Below are 22319 nucleotides of genomic sequence, written 5' to 3'. Positions count from 1 at the left end.
ATAGCGAGAACCTGTCCTCCTCCCACCCCATCAAAAAAACTTGAGTGAACTAAAGACAGAATTCCTCAGTCACTGCAGGCATACCTGGGTGCTGAACTGTTGGTGCAGGCCAGTGACGGCCCTCTGGACAGGGCATAGGGAGAAGTCTGTGCCCAGAGTTGACAGCACTGCTCTCAACAGCAGCCATTTGGAGGGAGGTAGCCACTGGGTGACTTGCAGGTGGCCTGTGCAGGTGGCATCACGCAGTCCTCCCTGCGTGGTCCTGGCTACCTGCTGTCCTCCGTGTCTCAGGTGGATGCTACAAGTCATCCCCGTGCACACACGGCACCAGGACTAGAGGTGACTTCGCCAGTCTTGCCTCACACCTGGCTGGTGCCCCCAGGGGACCCAAAAGTAGGAGGCGGGCGCAGGGCAGATTCCTTGGGCCCACACTGGACCTCTGCCTGGCTTGTGCTCTGGCCTTCCTACAAGAGCAGAATAGGCCACGCAACAGATTTTTGCCACTTGTGCATGGCTGCATTTGACAGAGAACACCTGCTTCTTAATCCTTGCTTTTTAAGATTTATTGTTACATAAATATGGGTTTCCAGTGAGCACAATTTGGTAATCCAGGAGCCTGGAAGGTGAAATTAAGTCTTTGTTCCCACTCTGTCCCAGTTGTCACCTGCACCCCAGGGCCCAGCAGAGGGCCTGTGTGTCACATGCGTGCCATGGCACAAACAGCTTAGAAGCTGCTCCCTGCCAGCAGGGTACGGTGACATCGCCCCACATCGCCTTCCTAAGCTGCACCTTCAGCTGCGTGACATCCTGCAGCATGACATCCCACAGCGTGAATGTATCATGATTTACCTAAATGACACTTAAGTAGCATGCAGGCTTTTTTGGCTGTTGGAATTAGCACTGTGGTGATGTACAGGTAGTGCCGTGTGAGTGCCTCTATAAAGCAAATTCCTAGAAATGTAATTGCTGAGTCAAAAGTGGGTTCGTTTTTAATTTAGGCAGACAGTGTTCCATTGCTCTCTGAGAACCGCTCACGATTTACGACGCGTGGCCCTGAGACAGTATTCTGAGTTAATCACTGCTCATGTGCTTCTGCTGTGTGTTGCAGAATGGTTCTAAGTCCGGGGGGACATTGTAGACCCCAGTGTGAAGTGAGGAGAAGACACTGGCCTATAAAACACAAGGATTGGGTTTGTTTTGTTAAATGCTTGGAGAGGAAGGAATTAGCAGAGTCCTCAAGCAGAAATTCACAGAGCTAGAAGCCCCAGGTTTTGAGGTACCACCTTGAATCAGCAGAGGGCCCAGCTCCCTGTGCGGGTCTGTTAGGGCAGCTGGGTTTCTCCATGGAAAGCATACGTGATGGTGGCGATTTTTTAAAAAAATTTCTGTTTTTTCTTGGATTCGTCTCTGGCCTTGTAATTATGTGAGCTCCCCTCCTGATCAGGCCTGGGCTGCCTGTAATGTTTCCCGGCACCTTGGCTGTGTGCTGCCTGTTGACCTTGCGTCGAGGCTGGATCCACAGCATGGCCTGTGCCCTGGATGGTTAGCTGGAGCTCAGCAGCCGGGGCTTCCATCTGCAGCGTGGCTCGCCCCGTGTTGCTGTGTGGGAGGCCAAGGCTGAGTCCCTTAGCTGTGGAGCCCACCCAGGACCTGGCCTTCCTGCCTTACGAGAAAAGGGGTGCACGGGTCTGGGGCTTTCCCTTAAGCTGTGGCATGGGTGGCCCGGGGAAACCCTTTTCCCAGGCTGTCACGTAAGCCTGCTTTACTCTGGGGTCAGCAGGGTCATGTTCTCTGTGCTGAGAGGGCAGAGGTCAGAGTGCAGGGAGGAAGCTGACCGGGAAGCCTCTCCCCAGCGTGTGGCATGGCGCAGTTGAGTGCTGGCTTCACTCTGATCTGGCCTGCTGCCATGTCGGCTCAGGTCTCTGAGGTGTGTGCTGGTGGCTTCTTCCCTGTATGGATCCCCAGGTGATCCTTTGAGATGGATGTATATTCTCAGAGCTCACACTTTGCCTGGTCCCACAGTCAGCAGGTGGCAGCACCCGGCCTTGGCCCTGCCCCTGGCCCTTCTTGGACACCACAGTATGTGCAGAGACGAAGTCTTCACGATGTCTTCATGGTTTTTCTTTTGGCCTTAACCCAGTTTCTCAGGGTCTGCAGCTCTGAAGAAAGCTGGAGGATTTAGGAGCCTTTATTCACTTTCTGGGTATGTTCTTCAAGCTCCAGCCTTTTCTTCCTCTTCTAAAGGAGAATAAAAGCAGCCCCTAGGGAAGAGAGCCAAGTATCAGTGTGAAAAGCTGCTGGAGGACATTCTTCTGGAAGCTCTGTCCAGTCATCTTAAGGCCTGGCAGTGCTGGGGCAGCTGCAGTGGGAGAGCCAGGGTCATAAACTCCCTGTCCTCCACAGGCGTGAGCTGGAATCCTGGTGGCCACTGAAAGCACCTCCTTGCTCCAGCCTTGTGTGCTGAGGCAGCCCAAGGAAGGATTGCTGCTCCTTAAAAATACTGGGTTGTGAGAGATTTTTCTTCTCAGATAAAAAAAATTTTTTTTTGAGGCAGAATCTTGTATGTAATGCACACTGGCCTTGAACTCCCTGTGTAGCCCAGGCTGTCCTCACATTCACAGCTGTCCTCACATTCACAGCCGTCCTCCGCCTCAGGCTCTAGGGTGTTGGGAGTACAGGCACCAGGTTTTGAGGTACCACCTTTTCCACGCCCGGCATAAAAGTGTTTTTAACTCTAGAGGAAGGAACAGAAATCTAAAGAGGAAAACAAAGTTGTTCAGTCTGTAGGGTATTTCTGAATTCCATTAGATGCCGCTGAACGTGCATGTTACTAATTTGGTAACGGATTCGAGTTTCCTCCACCCAAAGGAAATGGCCGCAGTATGGCTCCAGATAGGCTGTTTTTGACATTGTTCTTAGCTCTCTGCACTTGAAGGTCCCGACAGCCGGGGTCAGGGGTAGCTGCTGCTCCTCAGCCTGCATCCCTCAGAGGGCAGCGTGCCCCAGCCAGGCCTGCCTCCCCTGCAGGTCACGCCGTGGGTGAGGTGGAAGGAACCGGGTTCTTTTCCTGATGCATTTGGTGGCACATTCTTCCTGTGTGGGTCCTGCAAGTGTCCCAAGCTTCAGGGTCACAGTCCACGGGCCTGCAGAGAGGGAGCGCCCATCAGTGCCGTTGGCCTGAACGCCTCATTCCCTAGGAAACAAGAGTGCAGTCAGCGGGAAAGGAGACTTGCTCCCAGTCAGGATCTCTGGTCCTAGCTGTGGATGGCTGCTGTGCTGGGCTCTGAGGAGGCATGGAGAGCCCCTTGCAATGCTTGGCCTGCACCTTCCTCAGCAGACCTGATTGGGGCAGGGCCTGGGATCCCCTCGAGGTTGGGGTCTTATGTCCTTCCAACGGGGGTGCCATGCTCAGGGTAGGGAGGGCAGCCCCTGTTGGGCCTTCATGGGCACATCCAGGAGAAGCCTTCGGGAGGGATCTCGACAGTGCCCAAGAAGATGAGTGCTTTGGCCATTGGGTTCTCCCCCAGCCCCCAAGAGCAGGCCCCTAGTCAGGTCTTTCACCAGGGTCCCTGGGATGACCCCTGGGCCTCTTCCTCCTACCAGTGTGGCTTCCTGAACGCCCTGGGGCCTGGACCCTGGGCGTGGCTCTTCCCTGGCTGCCCACCTCCACCTTTGTCGCTCCATGCATCCTGAAGACACTTTCCTATACTGCCAGCCTTGCCCCCTCCCAGCCTCCTTGCCCTTTGTGTCCCTGGGGTCAGGAAGCTTGCCCTTCCTGCCATGCTGTGCGCCCTGTGGGAGCTTGGTGAGCTGGGCCCCCGGCCCCCTGCCTGTCCAGGGCTGCTACCCTTCTTAAGGCCCCCTGCTGCCTCCTCCTCAGGCAGTGCTTGGCTTAGACACCCCTGCCTGAAGTCCTTCTCTGGCCCTGCTGTGTAGTTATCCTCCCAGGCTCCCTACAAGGCGATGTGCTGCAAGACCGCCCTGTGCGCTGCCTTCAGCCGCAGCCTCGCTCCAGCTTTCCTCTTGAGGCCTGGCATTTAAATCACCAGCCCACAGTAGGTGCACGCCTTGTGTTTGGAGACCAGCTGGACCTGCCTGCTTGGGGCATTCACCGGGCACTCCAAGTGAGGGCTGGAGTTGAGCTGTAACGTTTCAGCTGGCCTCTTGGTAGCTGTTAGCTGCCAACAGGCTCAGGAGGTGACACGGAACCGCTGGTACCCTTCTTGTTGATGCGGGAGTGGCCGCACGTCTAGCACACTCCACTCCAGGCTGGCAGCTGCTGACATGCTGGGCTGCCGACCTCCAGAGGCTCCTCATGCTTACGTCTTCTGTGGCTGAGACCTGGCTTTTGGAAACATGGGGATTATGCAGGCCAAGCGAAGATACCTACCCAGAGCACCCACAGTGGACAACAGGAGAGAGAGAGACTTCATAACACGTTTAATTCTAGGTGGTGAATTCAGTGCCTGTGTGGTTGTGGGAGGCAGTGCAGTTTTGAAGCCTGGGGTGATTGCACATCTGAGCCTGTACTCTTCTTGGTGGAGGACTGTTGCAGTTTCACCTGCCAGGCAGGGTTGGCGGGGTGGTCATCACTCCACCTCCCAGACCAGGGCCCAGTGGCAAAGAGGAGGAAGCAGCAGGGTTGAAGTCCCAGCCCGGGCCACCTGTCTTGGGAAACCTTGCTCTGACCATAGACAGAGGTGACCCGCAGAGCAGACCTGGCCTGCTGGGGTGCCTGTTTAGCCCTGCTGTGGTTTTATGCCTTTGTCTCTTTTTCACTGTGGTGAAAGTTAGGAGGTGGCCCGTGACCAGCTCGTGGGTAAGTCGGGAGCTCAAGGGTACTGGCCCAGGGCTCTTGCGGGTCCTCACTGGAGGCTGGGGCTGGGCCCTTGTTAGTGTTGGTCCTATTCTCTGCCCCCAAGTGGGGGTCTTGGTGATGCCCTCGCAGTGAGACTCTGCTCTCCAGGCCCCCTCCTGTGTGTCGTGTCCTGGTCCCTGTGTCTATCCTGTGTGTGGTGTGTCGTCCCTCTCCTTACCCCTGGAGTGCAGCCAAGGGAGCTGGTTGAGCTCCTGCCTGGAGTCTCTCTGAAGTCTGTGGTTAACAGATTGTATGTTACGTCTTTGGCAGATTGAGCTCAGTGCTTTGAAGTTCACCAGACCAGGAATTACTGGAGTCCTCAGGTATTTGCTGGAGACGTCAGCAGGCTGTGGGTGCGTGGCAGGCTCCTGCTGGAGTCCTGTGTGACCGGCCCTCCCAGGGGCCCAGGCTCTCTGCTTCCTGCTTCTAAGCATTGTGCTTTTGTGTTTTTGTGTTTTTTTGTTTTAATCTTTTTGAGACAAGATCTCCCTGTGTAGTGAAGGCTGGCCTTGAGCTCACTTTGTAGCCCAGGCTGGTGTGAAACTCAAAACAGTCCTCCTTCCTCGGCCTCCTGAGGGCTGGGATTACAGGTGTGCACCACCACGGCCAGCTACAGCACTGTGCTTTTGTCTTTCTGTTTTACTGCCCCTGATTTGGGGAGAAGAGAGATGGTGCAGTTCTTACCTAAAAAATTTAATGAGAAATGTTTTATGAAGTTGCAGCCCCCTGGAGGTTGGGTAGAAGAGCTTGTCTGAGCATGGTGAAGGCCACAGAAGTTCCCATGGGCAGAGGAGAGTGTTAAAGTTTGCTCTGCATAGCTTTGGATTGTGTCACTTGTTACAAGTGTTCTATTTCACTATTTGGGATTGAACCCAGGGCCTTTACACTTCCTTTATTTTAAATTTTGAGACAAGAACAAAATTTAAAAGTTGTTCATGCTGGCTTGGCCTTAGCTTTAACCTGTGGGCGTGTAGGGATTGTAAGCATGCACCACCACTCTCACCTACTAGTGTTGATATTTTGGGTTCAAACGTCTAGCAACATTTAATCAAATTACACTCGGTAGTTTTCACAATGGTGCCCTAGAATGCCATACCACTCCTGCAGGTCACCCTCAGGAGCACTGGACAGGAAGTGCAGTAGGGGGTGCATAGCATGGGCCCCCAGGGCGGAAGTGATGTGTGTGAGTGGAAGGCTGCCTCAGGGTCACCAACGAGACGTTTCCCTCCCAGTGGTGCAGTGGGCCTGGGCCTAAGGCATTGTCCAGTAGAGAGCTCAGGAGAGCTGGGTCAGCTGGGGCTTCTGCTTGGACGGCCAGGATTTGGCAGGGGCCATTTTAGGGTCCCCAGGGCTAAAGGTAGTAGAACAGTCACGCAGCAGAAATGGTGTGAACCTGCACACTGAGCCCCATGGGTAACTCCATACTGGATACGCTAGTACAGACCAGCAGGACACAAATGGAGTGAATTTTAAGTGACGCATTTAACCCAGGGTACCCAAAATATCGTTTCAAGATGTGTTCAGTGTGTAATGTGATGACAGATGTTTTGCATTCCTTTTTCTCCAAGCCAAGTCTTTGAGTCCTGGTGTAAACATTTTTCTTGTCCTTGAGTCTGACGAGCTGCTCTGCAGTGCTCACTGCCTGGACTCTTCCGGTCAGGAGAGGAAACATCTTGCCCAGCTGTGACTCCCTGTGCGGACAGCAGACAGCATGGGCAGGCAGTGGACACACATCTGGGGTGGGATGGGGCTTGTTAGGGGGCAGTGGACACACATCTGGAGTGGGGTGCTGTGGGTGCAGGGAGCCCAGAACCATAGTTGGGTCAGTAGAGGGTTCCCCGAGCTCCCAGATATTTTGTTTTATTTTGACCTGGCAGCCCTCAGAATCTTCTCCAAGGTGCAACACCTGACAGTTACAGTGACCGCACATTGCCCATGTACACAGGCTAGTGAGAAGAAAGAAGGGCACCCCCTTCCGTGAGGGCCCACTTCCTGGCATCCAGAGCACTTGGGCCTTTACTGTTGTAGTGGCTGTTTTAATCTCCGAGCCTCACCAGGATAAGAAGTTATAAAATAAAGGTACTCGTAGCAACCAGATCGCCCACATCCCACATTTCCGTTATTAAGGTATCACGCTAAGTGCTTCAACTTGTAATGAAAATATTGTGACTCGTAAGTGAAAATATTGTGACAAGTCAGAGAATTCAGGGTTGCTATGGAAACCTTCCCCACTCCTCTTCCTGGTCCCCTCCCCTGCCCCCCATCCGGTGTGGCTGCAGGCTGCTCTGTTCCCTTTGTTTCAGTGCATTTGGCTTCTCAAGCCTCTGTGGAGGGGTGGGGAGGGCGTGGGCCTCAGGCCTCCACAGGAGGAATTGCTGTGAGGCTGCCGTGGAGTTTTGCCTCTATTGCCTTTGAGGCTGCTGCTTTGAGAGCCAGGATGAGAGGGAAACGCTTGTGTGCACTTGTGTATGTGTGGCGAGGGTGGTTGGGAGCTCTTCCACAGTGAGAGGTGGCTGTTGGCTAGGGGCTCTGTCCTAGGCCTCACTTGTGGGCTGGCGAGCGAGCGAGCACACAGCCCCTCCTGAAGGAACCCAGCTCAACTTTGCCTCTCCCAGACCTGTGGCTGCCTTGACTTCGCCCGCGAAGAGGTGGAGATGGGCTCTGACCTAGGTGTGTGGACCCAGCCCCTCTGGCCATCCATCCTGCTCTGTGGCTCGGGTGTGTGGTCTGCAGATTAGTCAGGGTCCCGGGACCATAAGGCTAGGTCACTGCCGCGTGGAAACGTCGTGCTGACCCCCACAGGCTGAGAGCTGACCCAAGACGTTTGCTAGAAAAAGAAGGAAGGAAAAATAACTTTTTAGGAAAGTATATCTTGCTTAACTTTTGTTTGGGACATCTTGGTGATGATAAGAGATCCTTACAGCCCGGGCAGTCAGTCACTGTCTTTGGGCAAGTTAGATGGTGCAGGCCCATCATTCGGCATGAAGAGGAGGAGGCCCAAGCTAGCCCCCACTCCAGTCTGCTGGCGCTGTGCAGTCATGCACCAGACCCTCTTGAGGGGCCTTCTGGCCATATCAGACGTTTTGGGTGTGAATGTAAACCCTGCTTCTTCCCACCCCAGGGCCCCCTGATGCAGACAGCCCTCTCTACTTGCCCTACAAGTCGCTGGTCTCCATGGTCGGAAGCATGGCGTTCAACGAGGGTGAGGCCCAGCGGCTCATCGAGATCCTGTCAGAGAAGGCCGGCGTCCTCCAGGACACCTGGCACAAGGTGGGTGTCCCCTGCCCTGGGCCGCACTGCAGCTGTCCCTCTGCCTCTCCCTGCAGCCTCCAACCCACCCAGCCTCCCCCAGCCTGCTGAGCTGCAGAGAGAAGACCCAAAGCGTCTCTGGTGCTCCTTCCCAGAGGAGCCCGGTGCCGCTGCCCTGCTCAAGTGTGCGGTCACCTGCCGCCCAAATAGGACACTGTCGAGGGTGGAGCCAGGGCCTGGGTGTCAGAGGAGCTGGGCCCAGTGAGTTTGTGACTGTGGCCCGGGCTGTGGAGGGGAAGGTCCAGGGAGCCTGTGATGAGCACAACAGTGCCGATTCCCCAAGCTCCGGTCCTGAAGTGACGTGTGCACATGCTCGTCTTAGCCTGGTCTGGGATTGGAGTGACTCCGCTGGAGAGTAGAGGCCAGTAGAGTGCTGGCAGGCATTCTGAGAACCAGGCTCGGGCTGCCTCCCAAGGCCACTGTACTCCTTGATGTCCCTGGGTCCCAGTGACGTGGGGCTCCTTACCCAGGGTGCTCAGGCCACTGCCCCCAGAGCTTCCCCCCTGACCTGTTCATGTAGTGCTGCCAGGGGCTCCCAGACTGTGGGCCCTGCCTCAGCAGGTGTGGAGACGCCATGGGCCTGAAGGGCACTCGGGATTTGGGCACACGAGGGCCTGTGGAGCCCCAGCAGGCTGGTGTCTGCGCAGTGCCACCTCCTCACGTGTGTCTGATGGGGTGGGATGGCTGCCCTTAAAGCCTTTTCCTGGTTGGCAGGTGTGCGAGCCTCTGCTCCCTTCTGGGCGGCTGAGGTGTGGACAGGCTGGGTGTTAACGCTGCTCTGTGGTGTTTCAGGCCACTCAGAAGGGCGACCCTGTGGCGATTCTGAAACGCCAGCTGGATGAGAAGGAAAAGCTGCTGGCCACAGAGCAGGAGGATGCGGCAGTGGCCAAGAGCAAACTGAGGGAGCTCAACAAGGTACAGCCTGAGCCAGGAAGCCTCCCCTCTCTGGGTCCCTGAACCCCAAGGTCACAGCTGCCCTTGGTCCCGGCCGCGGCTCAGGGTGGGCTCTGAGGTGGAGATTTCTGTCTTCCCCGCTTGCTGCCGGGCAGTGGCTGTTCTCCAGCCCTGGGTGATGCAGCTGAAGTTATCTGCTATGGGGAGATGCCTGGGTAGGGGTCCCTTCATGGTGGCTTTAAGAACACATGGGATCCAGGAAGGACCTCAGTTTGTGATGGGGGGATGACCTGAGCAGGCTGTCACTGGCCGTCCCATGGGTTGTTTGCTTGAGAGGTGGGGCCAGAGTGGAGGGGTGGCCTCTGTCCCTATCCTGATGGCCGTGGAGCAATGTGCAGGGACACACTGGCACCTTGGGATTGGTCATTGGCTGGGAAGGGCAGGTGTGCGCTCAGTGGCAATTGGCAGGTCCATATCGCCTGGGCCCGGCCCCCTTCTGTACTGGGGGGTCTCTCCTGAGGAGCTCTGGTGCCCCAGTGTCCCCTGCACCGATGTCTACACCAGCCCATCTGCAGCCTTCCCTGTGGGCGCCTCCAGCTGCTCAATAAGAATTGGAAGCGAGACAGTTTGCTTTCTTGTCCTGAATTGGATGCCTCTGTAAGGAAGACACTGCGGGGGCGGGGAGGATGAGACTTTGGGTGGTGTATCCAGGAGCGGGACAGAAAAGGACTGGCCTTGGGGGCTTCTGTCCCCAGGGCCTCTGTCTCTGGTCCCGGCATGTGGCCCTGCTGGCCTTCCCAGAAGCTGTGGGTCCATGCCTGGCTCCTGAGAGGTAGTCCTCCTCTTGGTCCCACAGCACATCTCTTGGGGCTCCACGGACTCACACCAAAGTCTAAAACTTCAGGCAACCCCAGGGCACCCTCACCAGGTTTGCAGGCATGGTTGTGGCCATAGAATTTGCCCCTGGCAATTCTCCTTTCCTGTCTCCCCTGCATGGGCCTTGGCTCAGAGTTGAAGTTGAATGTCAGATCCAGCCATGGGTGTGTCCCTCTCTGCAGTCTGAGGAGGCCTTGTTGGGTTCCCTGATGCTTCCCAAGAGGACCCTCAAGCTCTGCCACTGTGCCGCAGCCCTGGGCCCCAAGTCTGCATGCAGAATGACACTTGCCACATCTGTACCTGCGCCTCCCCACCCCCGCCATCCTCAGGCCCTTCCTGCTTCTCCTGGATGCTCTCCCCTCTAGCCTGCTGTGGCTCCCCCTTCTCTTGGCCTCCTGTGCCTTTGCTGTGGCTGTCCAGATACTTCCTTATCCTGTAAGACTCAGTTTGGCCTCCTCCTTCAGAAGCCTTCTGGAGGGGCTGGGGATTTAGCTCAGCGGCAAAAGCGCCTTTCTGGCAAGCGCAAGGTCGTGAGTTCGGTTCCCGGTACCAGAGAAAAGCCAAAAAAAAAAAGAAAAAAGCCTTCTGGAGCACTGTCCCTGTGCTACACAGAGGTCACTGTTGCAGTGAGGGGTCACCTACCTGCCCCTGGTCCCTGGGATGCTGAGCCTCGGGATCCACCCTCTGGTCTCCCCCAGGGGCGGTTACATCACCCCCTGTACTTAGTGAAGGATTGCGGCTCGGCCTTGCTTCCTCCCTGTGCTGGTGCCGTGCTCTAGGCTCAGGCTCCTGGGTCCTGATGAATGGTGTCTTTCCCACTCCATCCTGCCTCTAGCCCAGCACTGCTCAGGGTGACCGGCCCTCTGGGAAGTGGGGGCTCCTCTGAGATCCATGGCCCTGTGCTGCGCTCTGGCCCCGCCCACAGTTCTCTCTCCTAGGAGCGGAGTTTGTCTCTCGTTCCTAGGATCTGTCCCCCACCCCCGCCACACACACACAGACTCACAGGGAGTCTACCTCTGGCCACAGGAGCTCATAGGCTCACAGGCCAGGAGAGCCAGGCCAGCTGCCAGGTCCTCAGGGACGGTGTGGGGATAAGTCTAGGAGGCTCCACTAAACTCCGCACACTCCACGGCCCTCCCCGAGCCTCCATCCTGACTCAGGCTCTGTGCTATAGCCTTGCTGCGCCTGAGCTGCAGGGTCTGAAGGACCTTGGGCTCTGAATCAGAGTGGCTGGAGCCCTGGAGCCCTGGGGGACACCAGAGCTGAGCTCCAGGGGCGCCATAGAAAGAGTCAGTTCCACTTTTATGTGCAAGGCCAAGGCTTTCCACAGCAAGCCTGGGGAACAGTGCAGGGAAGAAAGTGACCAGAAAGCTGGCTACAGTGCCACACTCTGTAATTCTAGCTATCTTGGAGGCTGAGGCAGAAGGATCACAAGTTCAAGGACAGTCTGGATAACTTAGCAAAGCTCTGTGTCCAGATAAAAGTAAAAGGGCTGAGGGTGTAGCTCACTTGACTAGTATGTGCAAGGTCCTGGGTTCCACCCGTGGAATCACAGAAAAACAAAGTATAACCAGAACCCAAAAGAAAGTGCCCAAAGAGAGCTGGTTGTGTAATGGGCATGGTGGCCATGTGGAGTCTCCCCTCTCAGCCTGGACCAGAAAACCAGCTCCACTGGGAGTTCGCTCACCCCAGCCCCACCCCAATGGAAGTAAAGGAGCCCACTTCTGATCGCCCTGTCTGCCGCTCCTCCAGGAGATGGCTGCGGAGAAGGCCAAGGCTGCTGCCGGGGAGGCCAAGGTGAAGAAGCAGCTGGTGGCGAGGGAACAGGAGATCGCAGCCGTGCAGGCGCGCATGCAGGCCAGCTACCGCGAGCACGTGAAGGAGGTGCAGCAGCTGCAGGGCAAGGTGAGCACTGCGGGCCGGGCGGGCTGCTCCAGGGTGACCATCTGGTGACTTCGAGAACCCCCTTCTCAAGATGGCAGAGCACTGAAAAGGGCTAGGATGTAGCTCAGCTCAGAGGCCCTGGGCTGGGTCCCCAGGGTGGCAAAAATGAACCAAGCGGAAAGGTGTGGACTGCATTTTGCAGCCAAGAGCGCCGTGCTCAAGGGTCGGCCCTGTGGTACAGGCTCTTGGCCTCTATGAGGCTGGGCTGCTGCCACCTGCCTCCTCCCCGTGCAGCTGGAGGATCCCTCAAAGCAAGAGGTCTGGAAACCCCGTTCTGGGGCAGTGGCCCGTGGAGGCTGTGTCGCTGTCAGCCGCTGGCGCTTTCTCCCTGTGTGGCTGCGTGTCTTGAGGGACAATGGGGCTCACAGGGCAGGAAGTGAGGCTCCCTTGGGGTAGCTTGGCTGTGGCTTGTGGTAGCCGAGTACCCTTGGGGCAGTTGTGCTTGGAGTGCAGAGCGAGTGTGAACCGCCAGCGTTGCTAGTGCTGGGCCGGGAGCCCCTGGGCTGGCGCTGAGCAGCCCGACAGCCACTCGTTTTCCGGCTCCTGCAGCCTCCATGTGGAGAGGGCCTTCCTGGGGGTGGGCTGCTCCCTCTGTGAGCTGTGCCCTTGCTAACCCCAGCCCAGAACTCAGTTCTGCGTGCTGCCAAGCTGCACTCTGACACCTCCTCGCGACTTCTCAGATCCGGACGCTGCAGGAGCAGCTAGAGAACGGCCCCAACACCCAGCTGGCCCGCCTGCAACAGGAGAACTCCATCCTGCGGGACGCCCTGAACCAGGCTACCAGCCAGGTGGAGAGCAAGTAAGTGCGCGTCCACAGCCCTTGCAGGACGTGCAGGTGCCCTCCAGAGGGCAGAGGTGTGGCTAGCGCTGCGTGCGAGTCCGGTGTGAGCACGTGGCCGCCTGTGTGTGCCCGCTCCCCCAGCACAGCGGTCTTGCTTTCTGTCCTCTGTGTGGCTCACTTTCCTGACAGCCGTCCTCGCCCAGCCCCTGCACAGCTCTTGCACAGCGTCTCAGGCATCTCTGGAAGGCCTCTGGGTGTGGCCCAGAGCGCGGAGGCTGAGTGGGGTCTGGGAGGGGCGCCCGTGGGTGCTGCAGGGCACATGGTGCACTCTGTCCTGTGTGCTGTGTTGGGGAAGTATCTCCACCAAACCCCCAACCCTTTGGCTGTTGGTGAACAAGGGCCTTCACCAAGTCCCCTTGGCTGAGTGCCCACCGGTGGGTGTCCCTGCTCCCAGCCCCTGCTGCCCGTGGTTCAGGCTGTGACTGTCCTGCAGGCAGAATGCAGAGCTGGCGAAGCTGCGGCAGGAGCTGGGCAAGGCCAGCAAGGAGCTGGTGGAGAAGGCGGAGATGTCCCGGCAGGAGGAGCAGCAGCGCAAGGCGCTGGAAGCGAAGGCGGCCACCTTTGAGAAGCAGATGATGCAGCTGCAGGTGAGCGTGTGCGAACAACTGGGGTGGTCACCCCTCTCAGCTGGCCCGACGGCTGGAGATGGGCAGTGCTACAGCACCTGTCCACATTAGGTCTCCCTGCCCCCGCCGAGCCTGGGTCTCAGTATGTAGCTCAGGCTGCTCCTGAGCTTAGTATGTAGCCCAGGTTGGCTCCAGTGAGCCTCTTGCCTCAGCCTCTCCCAAGTTGTGCCGACAAGCCTGGCAGCCTTAGCATTTTACACGTGTTAAGTCAGCTCATCGAGACCCCACAGGACAGCACTGTTCGGCATTGCCCGTGTCTGCAGTTCACCTGTAAGGAAGTTGGCAGCATAGTGACGTTGGGCAGCTGCCCCAGGACCCGGTGGTCAGTGCGTGGACCCTGGGTCTGCCTGCAGAGCTCTTTGTCCTCCAGCCTTGAGCCCTGTGGCACTGGGGAACAGTAAGTAGCCCCAAGCTGATGGCCCCAGTGCAGCCTCCGGGTCAAGGCCAAGGCCAGCAGATTGGCTTCTTCCCCAGCTGCTCCCTGGGAAGGGACCCATTGTCCCGGAGAGAGGAAGGCTGTCCCCAGAGTGCTGTCCCCGAGGGCCCTGGGTTGCATCAGGTTTTCCTTAGCCCCAGTGGGCATCTGGTGCCCCTTCGGCCACAGCGGGGCCAGTTGGCCCTCCTGGAATTCTGCTGGGCCAGAGTGATCATGCCGTCCTGCTCTCTGCTGAGAGAGACGCTGGCACTGGCCGGGAGCTCGCGAGGTGGGTTTTGAGCGTGTGCAGGGGACAAGCAGAGAACATGAGCACACATGACTACTGACGTGGAGCGAGGCGGCTGACTCACGTCTCCTGCCTTCCTGTGGAGCAGGCTGCCCTCAGTGGGAGCCCGGGCCCCAGGTGGACCTGGCATGTCTGTGTTAGAGGCCCTCAGGTGGCTCTGGGGAAGCTAACTAGGACCGTCGTGTGGCACCCTATGATGACCCACCCCGGAGGAGGCCCGGCCCTGGCTCTCACAAGTTGGCCACACAGTCTGAGTGTCTCCTGTACTGTAGGCCTTGGCCTTGGCCACAGCCAGGGTAGGATGGTAGGGCCCACTATTTCCATTCTGATGCCACAGTGGCCAGGGAAGCTGGTATGTGGCTGCCCCATTGCCAGGCGGTCCTGGCCGTCACTGCTGATCTCAGACCCAGCTGTCCACGTCCAGACAGTGAACCCAGAGCCAGCTCCCCAACAGCTGGTGCACACCGGGTGTCTGAGGCTGAGCAGGGCCATACCTGGGAGTGCCTCACGTCAGAATGGGGCCCGGCAGACCAAGTCAGTGTGGCCCACACACTCCCATCTGGAACTCTCTGAGTTGGACCTGGATTGAGGTTGTTGAAGGGCCAGAGAAGCACTCTGTCATCTCAGCATTCTAGGAGGCTGAGGCAGGAGAATCACAAGATCAAAGCCCAGCTTGGGCAACTTGATTTAATGCGACCCTGTCTTGAAGATCAGAAAGGGCTGGGAATATAGCCCGGAGCACAGGCCCCAGGTTCAAACCCCAGCACCATCCAAGGTGGAGCGGGTTGGGCTCTTCTAGTTACTCTGCAGCCAACCAGAGGCTCTAGCCATCTGCTGTCTCTGGTTAGTGGTCATTGCACTGCCCGCCAGCTCTTTCGGGACAGCGTGGTGTGGCCTCCAATGCTGACCTTGGTCCCAGAGCTTGGGCATCAGGGAGTGGACCCCACCCTGGTGCCTGGCCTGGCTCCCCAGGTATTTTGGTGGGATCAGCTGGGAAGAAAGGGTACCTACCCTCGGGACTCTTGTCCTGGCTCCCCGTCCTGGTGGAGGGATGGAACTTCGGAGAGCCAGGAGCACTTTCTGGAGCCCCTAGCTGGCCTGTTGGCTGGGGTGCAACTCTCGGAATTGCTTCGTGTGGTGGGCGGTGCCAGGCCCTTGTCCTCCCTGGCAAGAACCACTGTGGCCTTGAGTCCTAAGGCAGGTGTGCTGGGTCTCCCGTGAGGAGCTGGGGCAGGAGGGGTCCTGCTGATGGGTTCCCGAGCAGAGCCTTAAGAGACTGCAGATGGGTCATGGGTGATAGTGGCTGGGGAGACAGCTGGAGGTGCCACCAGAGCCTCACTTAAGTGCCCCAGAGCTGGCGTGGGCTGGGCCCTCGCATGCAGCCCCACCTGGTGAATGAGCTGCGTACTGTGGCCAGTGCCACCCTTTGGGAACTAGGGCCTCGCCTGGCACCTCCACCCGAGAGGCCAGCACAGGGGCCCTGGGAGACGACTAACAGGGGCAAGCAGAGCTCCGTGGGCCACATAGACCCACCCACAGGACAGAGGTCTGAGCCAGCGTTCTGTGTCCGAGGACATGGCCTATTCTAGGGACCAGAGGTGGCCACAGGGCGGCGGTCTCCCGTGGTTTAGTCTGACTGGAAGTGGCAGCGGAGAACTGCGGACACAGGACTGTGCGTGCTCGCTCGCCACAGCTCTGCCTTGGGCCGGGGTCAGACTCGTCTCTCCACAGGCTTGCTGCAAGCGTGGCTTCGGGAGTTCCTTAAGAGTGGAAAAGCACTGAATCCTAAAGAGGAGGAGGCAGGGCACTCGGGCCCTGAGCTGCCGGCCTGGGCGAGGTCTCGCCGGTTCTGATCCTCCAGGGTGGACTCCCACGTGGGCCACCTCCTCACTGCCCCCTTTGTCCCAGGTGTCCCACAAGGAGAGTGAGGAGGCCCTGCAGAAGCGCCTGGACGAGCTCAGCCGGGAGCTGTGCCGTGCTCAGAGCAGCCACGCCAGCCTGCGGGCTGATGCCGAGAAGGCCCAGGAGCAGCAGCAGCGGCTGGCAGGTGCGGCACGGGCGTGTCTGGTGGTCTGGGGCAGGTCTGCAAGGGCCAAACACTCCATGCTATACTTCCTGGCTGCTGATGGGCCTGGATTGGCAGCAGTGCCACCCACAGGGATGGGGGTCACACAGCGGTGCCCTCTATACAAGGCGTGACTCGCGAAGAGACCCATGGCCAGGACATTTGGTCTGTGCCACAACGGCCCAGCTCTGCTGCTTGGGCAGAAGTGGCCGCAGACAAGGTGGGAGCAGACAGCCCTGGCTTTCTAAGTAAAACCTCGTGTGTAAAGGAGGGTGGGGGCTCCCCCCGAGGCCAGGTGCGGCTCTGGCCCTGGGGGCCTCTCTGAGGCAGGAGCGGTGTCTGAGCCTGGGTCAGGATGGTGGTAGGTAGTATCCCAAAGAGGCCAGCCTATGCTCCAAGGAGAACGGCCGCCTGGTGGCCAGTGTGGCCTGATGACAGGTCAGGTTGTCCTTGCGTGACAGGATGGTTGTACAGCAGGACACCGTGGTGCCGGGTGCAGAATGACTGGGCACAAGAGTGGCCTGGGGCAGCAGGGCTTGGTGCTGGCCACCCAGGGGTCCCAAGGGGAAGAGCTGGCCTTGGTGGGTGAGGGAGCCCCGCGCTCAGCAACAGAGGATGGCAGCCAGGGTGCAGTGTCATGGGCGTGTGGCCCTTGCTTAGGGCCTGGGGGCTTCTCCCATCTCCTGGTAGGACACCCCCTAGAGTGGGAGGGGCCGTGTCACTCCTGTTCCTGTCTCGGAACAGGAGCCAGAGTCTCAGAGAGAATGAAACTCTAGGGACTTCCACTGGAGACACTTGTAGCCGTGACGTCCTCTGCTGCTGCTGCCTCCTGCTCCTTCTCCTTGGGGCCCCAGGACTGTGCTGCCAGGTGTGGCAGCTGATGAGTCACTCCTGGGTCGAGGCTTGGGGCACAGGAGGCAGAGAGGGGCCCTGGTGTGTGGGAAGGCAGTGGCCGTGTCCCTGGCAGCTCCAGCCCCTGGTCACTGTTTCCCTCCTGTGACAGAGCTGCACGGCAAGCTGCAGGCCTCCGAAGCAGAGGTGAAGAGCAAGGGCGAGGAGCTGCGGGGGCTCCACAGCCAGCTCCAAGAGGCGCGGGCTGAGAACACCCAGCTGGCTGAGCGCATGCGCACCATCGAGGCCCTGCTGGAGGCGGGCCAGGCCCGGGACGCCCAGGTCAGCCCCTCTTCCAGGCGCAGGGCAGAGGGCAGTGGGTGGGTGTCTCCTGGGCCAGCTGCTGCCCATGGGGGTCTTCTGGGCACCCAGGTGCTCTCTGTCTCTTCCAGGTCAGCCGAGCCGAGGCCGAGCAGCAGCAGACACGGTAAGGCTCCCCCAGGGAAGAGGCCCACTACTGTGTCTCTCAGGGACCAGAGAGTAGGGGACAGGGTGGGAAGGACGTCGGCCTTGCCAGGCCGTGTGTGTCTCCTTCCGTTGGGGGTGGAAAATCCCAATCAGGCAGGGGCTCTCGCTGTCACCACACTGGGCTGTCACCGTGGGCAGGGTCCAGCTCTCCAAGTACTCACACAAGCTGCCAGTGTCCCTGTCCCTGAGCTGCCCAGCAGATGCGTCTCCCTGGGCCCTAGTATGGTTCCCAGTTGGCACCAGCTTGAGGGCTGGGGAGAGAAGAGCTGGGACCTGCGACCCGGCCTCTTGCCCACCTCCCCTCCATGACCATGGGCTACAGGGGCTGTGTTTTGGGGCTCTTGCTTCTGTATTCTGAGGTCATTCCTGGGCCACCCAGTGGATCACTAGGATAATTGAGTCCTGCTGCAGACAGAGTTGGTTCTGATTTGCACCTCACATGGTTTATTTCCCCCTGTAGCAGTTCATCTCCCATACTATTTGGGGTGGAGGATGGTGCTTCCTCCCCACACCTTCTGTGCCTGGCAGCGGCCGCCCAGGGTGTGGCTGTCTGTCCCTGGCACTACGCTGCACAACGTTTTCTGGGGCTATGGTGCTGGAGAAGCTGCTGCATGGTGCGGGAACTCCAGGGAGAGTCCAGATCCCCACGGGGCTTTGAGGGTGGTCAGGGTTCTGTGGCGAGGGTGAGCAAGGCCAGCTGCAAGCTGTACCCAGGATCAAATGCGGACAGTGTGCGCCATGTCCACACCTGTCAGGGCAGGCAGGACAGTAGCCCATGCTGATGCTGCAGCCAGCGCCCATGTGCATTAGGAGGGGCACCGGGCATCCTGTCCCCATCAGGCCAGGCTGGTGGCAGCTCTCTAGTGGTTCAGGCCAGCTCTGGCCACTTTGGGGCTTGAGAGCCCATGCGTCCTTGGTCTCCCATCTGTCCTCAACCTTAATGGGAAGGGGGCATTTCAGTGTGGTCCTTCCAGGCTCGTGCCGGGGGGCGGTTCTGTAGCATCAGCCCTGCCTCCAACAGCGAGAATGGCTGAAGCCCCTGGGTCCTTGCATCAGGACAGGATGTGGGGGCAAGCCCGACACCTTGCCAGGGATGGGGAAGGGCCAGCGGGCAGTCCTGGGGGACACAGTAGGACCAGGCAGTGGCTCTGTTCACCAGAAGCACATCAAGGTGGCTACCTGCCCGGTCACTGTGTGCGGGCTGTGGCTGCGTGGAGCCTCGGGGAGGCCGGTGGCGGGGGCTCCCCATACAGACTCAGAGCCAGGCAGTGACCTCTCTGTGTCCCTCAGGCTCAGGGAGCTGGAGTCACAGGTGTCGCATCTGGAGAAGGAGGCCACCGAACTCAGGGAGGCCGTGGAGCAGCAGAAGGGGAAGAACAACGTGAGTGGGATCAGGGCCAGGCAGGGCCCAGGACAGGACAGGCGAGGTCCTCTCATCGTCGTTCCTGGGTCTCTGTGTGCGGGTGCCACCCATCTCCTCTGCTGCCTCCGTGTGCGCAGGTGCCTTCCTGGGCCGGTGCCACAGCGTGCCGCTTGGCCTGCCCTGGGCGCGTGGTCATCCCGAGCAGGTGGCAGCCCGCCTGTGCCGTGCTGCCCTTGTGCTGCGTCCCTCTACCCTCAGTCCTCTCGTGCGGGCGGCCAGCGCCCTGTGCTGAGTGAAGTGGCGCACGGCGGGCCAGGGAAAGGGCTGCATTCCTTGAAGGTCCTGGCTGGGCCCTGGGGCCACTGAGCACCCTCTTCTCCCCCAGGACCTCCGGGAGAAGAACTGGAAGGCCATGGAGGCGCTGGCCTTGGCCGAGAGGACCTGCGCAGAGAAGCTGCAGACGCTGACGCAGGCCAAGGTGAGAGCCCCGCCTCAGGCTGAGTGTCCCTAGGCCCCACCATCCACCTGCTCCCCCGTCTCCCCTCGGGGTGAGGGCACAGCTGGGCCAGGGAGGTGGGGTGCTCTTGTCCCGTGCTTTCTTGGTGTCTGGGCCCAGCATCACCGTGCAGAGGCGGTGGCCACCCCACACCCGCCCTTCTCGTCTCTGTTGTCCCTTGTGGAAGGCTGTTCCTCCCAGCACTCTCACACGGCAGTGTCTGTCCCTGGTGGCCTGAGGGGACAGCATGAGGAGCCCAAGACAGGCAGGACAGAAGGCTGGCCATGGCGTGCTGAGAGTGCTGTCACTGCAGTAGTGACCTTGGAGCCACCTGGCCACCCCGTGGCAGAGGCAGAGGCAGAGGCTGTGACCAGAGCCATCACTGCCTGCCCGTGGTCACCGGGTAGATGAGGACAGAAGTTGGCTGAGTGGTGGGCACAAGGCCGGGATCTCACTGGGGGATGGGCAGCTAGGGGGGCCAGGCCGGGCTGCATGGCCGGCGGGTGTCCCTCCTCAGCGGAGTCCTGTGCTCCCCGCTGGTGCGAGTCTCCGGGGATACTGGGTGTTGGTTACAGATGACTAGATGAGGTGAATTTTGGTGTGAGTGGAAGTCCCTGCAGTCACCCCTCGACACTCTGCTGTGTCCCCAGGGGACACTGCAGTCCAGGCTTTGTCTCTGGTCCCACTTTGGTGTTGTGAGCGGGGCCACAGGCTCTTCCTGAGGCGGGTGAGGGATACCGGCTCTGTGCGGCATGGGCAGCAGGCCTCACCTCTGCCACGAGGTGCTGCCGGTGCCCTCCCCTCTGCACTGTGGGGTGAACCCCTCGGGGCCCCATTTCTACCCTACATTGGTCCTGCCCATGGTACCCTGGGCCGTGGCTTTCCTCTACCTCTTCACACCGGGCCTCCGTGAGCCTGGCCTTCCCTCGGGTCCGAGTCCTTGCCCTGAAGAGCTCAAGATGCGGCCCTGGCTAGGAGGCTGAGCACTGTCCCCCACCCCCAGGAGGACTCTGAGAAGCAGCTCCACCTGATGAAGGCGCAGACCAGGGAGGCCCTGCAGGCACTGCTCCCCGAGCTCTCCGCCTCAGCGCACCAGGTCGGTGGGTGGTGCCAGGACCCTGCTGCCCCTGCCCCTGCCCCTGCCCCTGCCCAGCGTGGGTCCCCAGACTCACCCTGTGTCTCCTTGCAGAGTTACAGCGAGTGGCTGCAGGAACTCAGAGCGAGGGGCCCCGAGCTGCTGAAGGCCTCGTCAGCTCCTGCAGAGCCCCCTCAGGTGAGCTGGCTGCAGCAGGCCCAGGACAGGGTACCTACCCCATGAGCTCTCCCACCCCAGGAGGAGCCCTGGCGGTCCAGGTAGCATGGAGAGAGCTACATAGGGCTGACCAGATGTTGTCCTCCCTCTACCCACAGGACGTGGTTTCTAAGCTGCAGGAGGCTGAGGAGGCCCAGAGCAGCCTTCAGGCTGAGTGTGACCAATACCGCTCCATCCTGGCCGAGACGGTGAGCAGCCAGGGCAGCGAGGATCCCCTGGGGCGGGCAAGCGCCTGGCGCCTTGGGAGATTGCTTCCCGAGGCCCACTGGAAGGGAAGGGACGGTGACACACAGGGCTCTGAGGGTTCATGGTGTCTGAGCGAGGAGAGGAGGAGAGGGCTGAGGGTGGTCAGTGCTGGCCTCTGCCGGGAGAAGCGACAGAGGAAGACCCACTGGGCAAGGGCAGATGGTGCTGGGTCTACCTAGCCCTGTCCTGGGTCATCGATGTGGTCAGCATTGGTGCCAAAGCCCACAGTGCCAGAGTCCTGCCAGCCTCATTCAGGTCGCAGGCCTTGTTTCCAGTGTGCCCTGCAGTGGCTCTGCCCACACCCACTTGGAGCGGTGCCATCTCAGAGCTGGTGCTGCAGGCGGTGGTGACAGGAGTGTGCTGGTGGGGCGCCGCCTGACTGTCGCTGTCCCGCAGGAGGGCATGCTCAAGGACCTGCAGAAGAGCGTAGAGGAGGAGGAGCAGGTGTGGAAGGCCAAGGTGGGCGCCAAGGAGGAGGAGCTGCAGAAGGTAAGCAGCCCGAGCACCATGTCCCCGTCATTCATGAGATGCGTGTCATGGCTATTGTCAGGGCCCCCCTCAGGTTGCAGAGTGGCAGCTGAATCCTGTCCTCCAGCTTTGTACCCCTTGCAGCCACCCCAGGAAGCGGCTGCTGGAGGCCACCAGTGCACCTGCCCACCTGGGGAGGGGTGGGCACCGCTGGCCCTGCATGGGGATGGTTCTAGAGACGCCCCAGCTTCTCTGCATGACAGGGTCTTTTCCTTCTTCTGCAGTCGCGGCTGACAGTGAAGCATCTCGAAGATACCATAGAGAAGCTCAAAGGAGAACTCGAAAGCTCGGATCAGGTATGCAGGACCTGTGCTGCGAGCTGCTGTCCTTGTCACATGAGCCTGTGCAAGTGACGTGATCATGGAGCCACCTGCCTTATTTCCGCGTGACCCTGTCCTCAGTGACGGTGCTCTGTGCCAAGCCGAGGGCTCTTACGCCATCTTGCTGTAATGCACAGTGCTTGCCACTGCAGGGGCCGGAGACAGCAGGCCGTGCAGCCTCACCCGGCCCTGGCCCCAGAGCAGGGGTGCTCTCAGGGCTCCTGCTGGTTGTCCTGATGCCATGGTGATAAGGGGCTCGTGGTGCCTCCCTTGGCATGTGCACCTGGGGGCTGCCCTCTGCTAGGCCGAGGCCTGTGGGTATGGTGGGCAGGGGTGCTGGGGAGTGTCCAGCTGGCTGACCTAAGCCTAACACATCCCGCAGGTACGGAAGCACACCTCGCAGCTGGAGGCGGAGCTGGAGAAGCACATGGCTGCCGCCAGCGCCGAGTGTCAGAGCTACGCCAAGGAGGTGGCAGGGGTGAGGCTGTTGCCCTGAGTGGCCCTTGCCTGGCGAGTGTGGGCCCGTGGCAGCAGCAGTCCCATGAGCCCTGCCTGTGGAC

At 59.6% G+C, this 22319-nt stretch overlaps 1 protein-coding gene across 1 annotated transcript in view; it reads left to right on the top strand.

Moving 5' to 3' along the window:
• Positions 1–22319, top strand: part of Rrbp1 (ribosome binding protein 1) — a 33041-nt gene that overhangs the window by 7957 nt on the left and 2765 nt on the right. The window contains exons 3-18 of the mRNA XM_013512263.1: positions 7980–8128; positions 8960–9082; positions 11690–11842; positions 12562–12680; positions 13156–13309; positions 15979–16117; positions 17139–17308; positions 17419–17453; positions 18785–18875; positions 19243–19335; positions 20357–20449; positions 20543–20626; positions 20764–20853; positions 21308–21400; positions 21664–21735; positions 22142–22237. Of these exons, the coding sequence (XP_013367717.1) occupies positions 7980–8128; positions 8960–9082; positions 11690–11842; positions 12562–12680; positions 13156–13309; positions 15979–16117; positions 17139–17308; positions 17419–17453; positions 18785–18875; positions 19243–19335; positions 20357–20449; positions 20543–20626; positions 20764–20853; positions 21308–21400; positions 21664–21735; positions 22142–22237 (1754 nt within the window). The remainder of the gene's footprint in view (positions 1–7979; positions 8129–8959; positions 9083–11689; positions 11843–12561; positions 12681–13155; positions 13310–15978; positions 16118–17138; positions 17309–17418; positions 17454–18784; positions 18876–19242; positions 19336–20356; positions 20450–20542; positions 20627–20763; positions 20854–21307; positions 21401–21663; positions 21736–22141; positions 22238–22319) is intronic.

This window comes from Chinchilla lanigera, unplaced genomic scaffold, assembly GCF_000276665.1.
Source record: "Chinchilla lanigera isolate Chin_1 unplaced genomic scaffold, ChiLan1.0 scaffold00014, whole genome shotgun sequence".
Classification (NCBI taxonomy): Eukaryota; Metazoa; Chordata; class Mammalia; order Rodentia; family Chinchillidae; genus Chinchilla; species Chinchilla lanigera.
The sequence above is the reverse complement of the archived record's forward strand: the minus strand, read 5'-3'. Positions and strand labels throughout refer to the sequence as shown.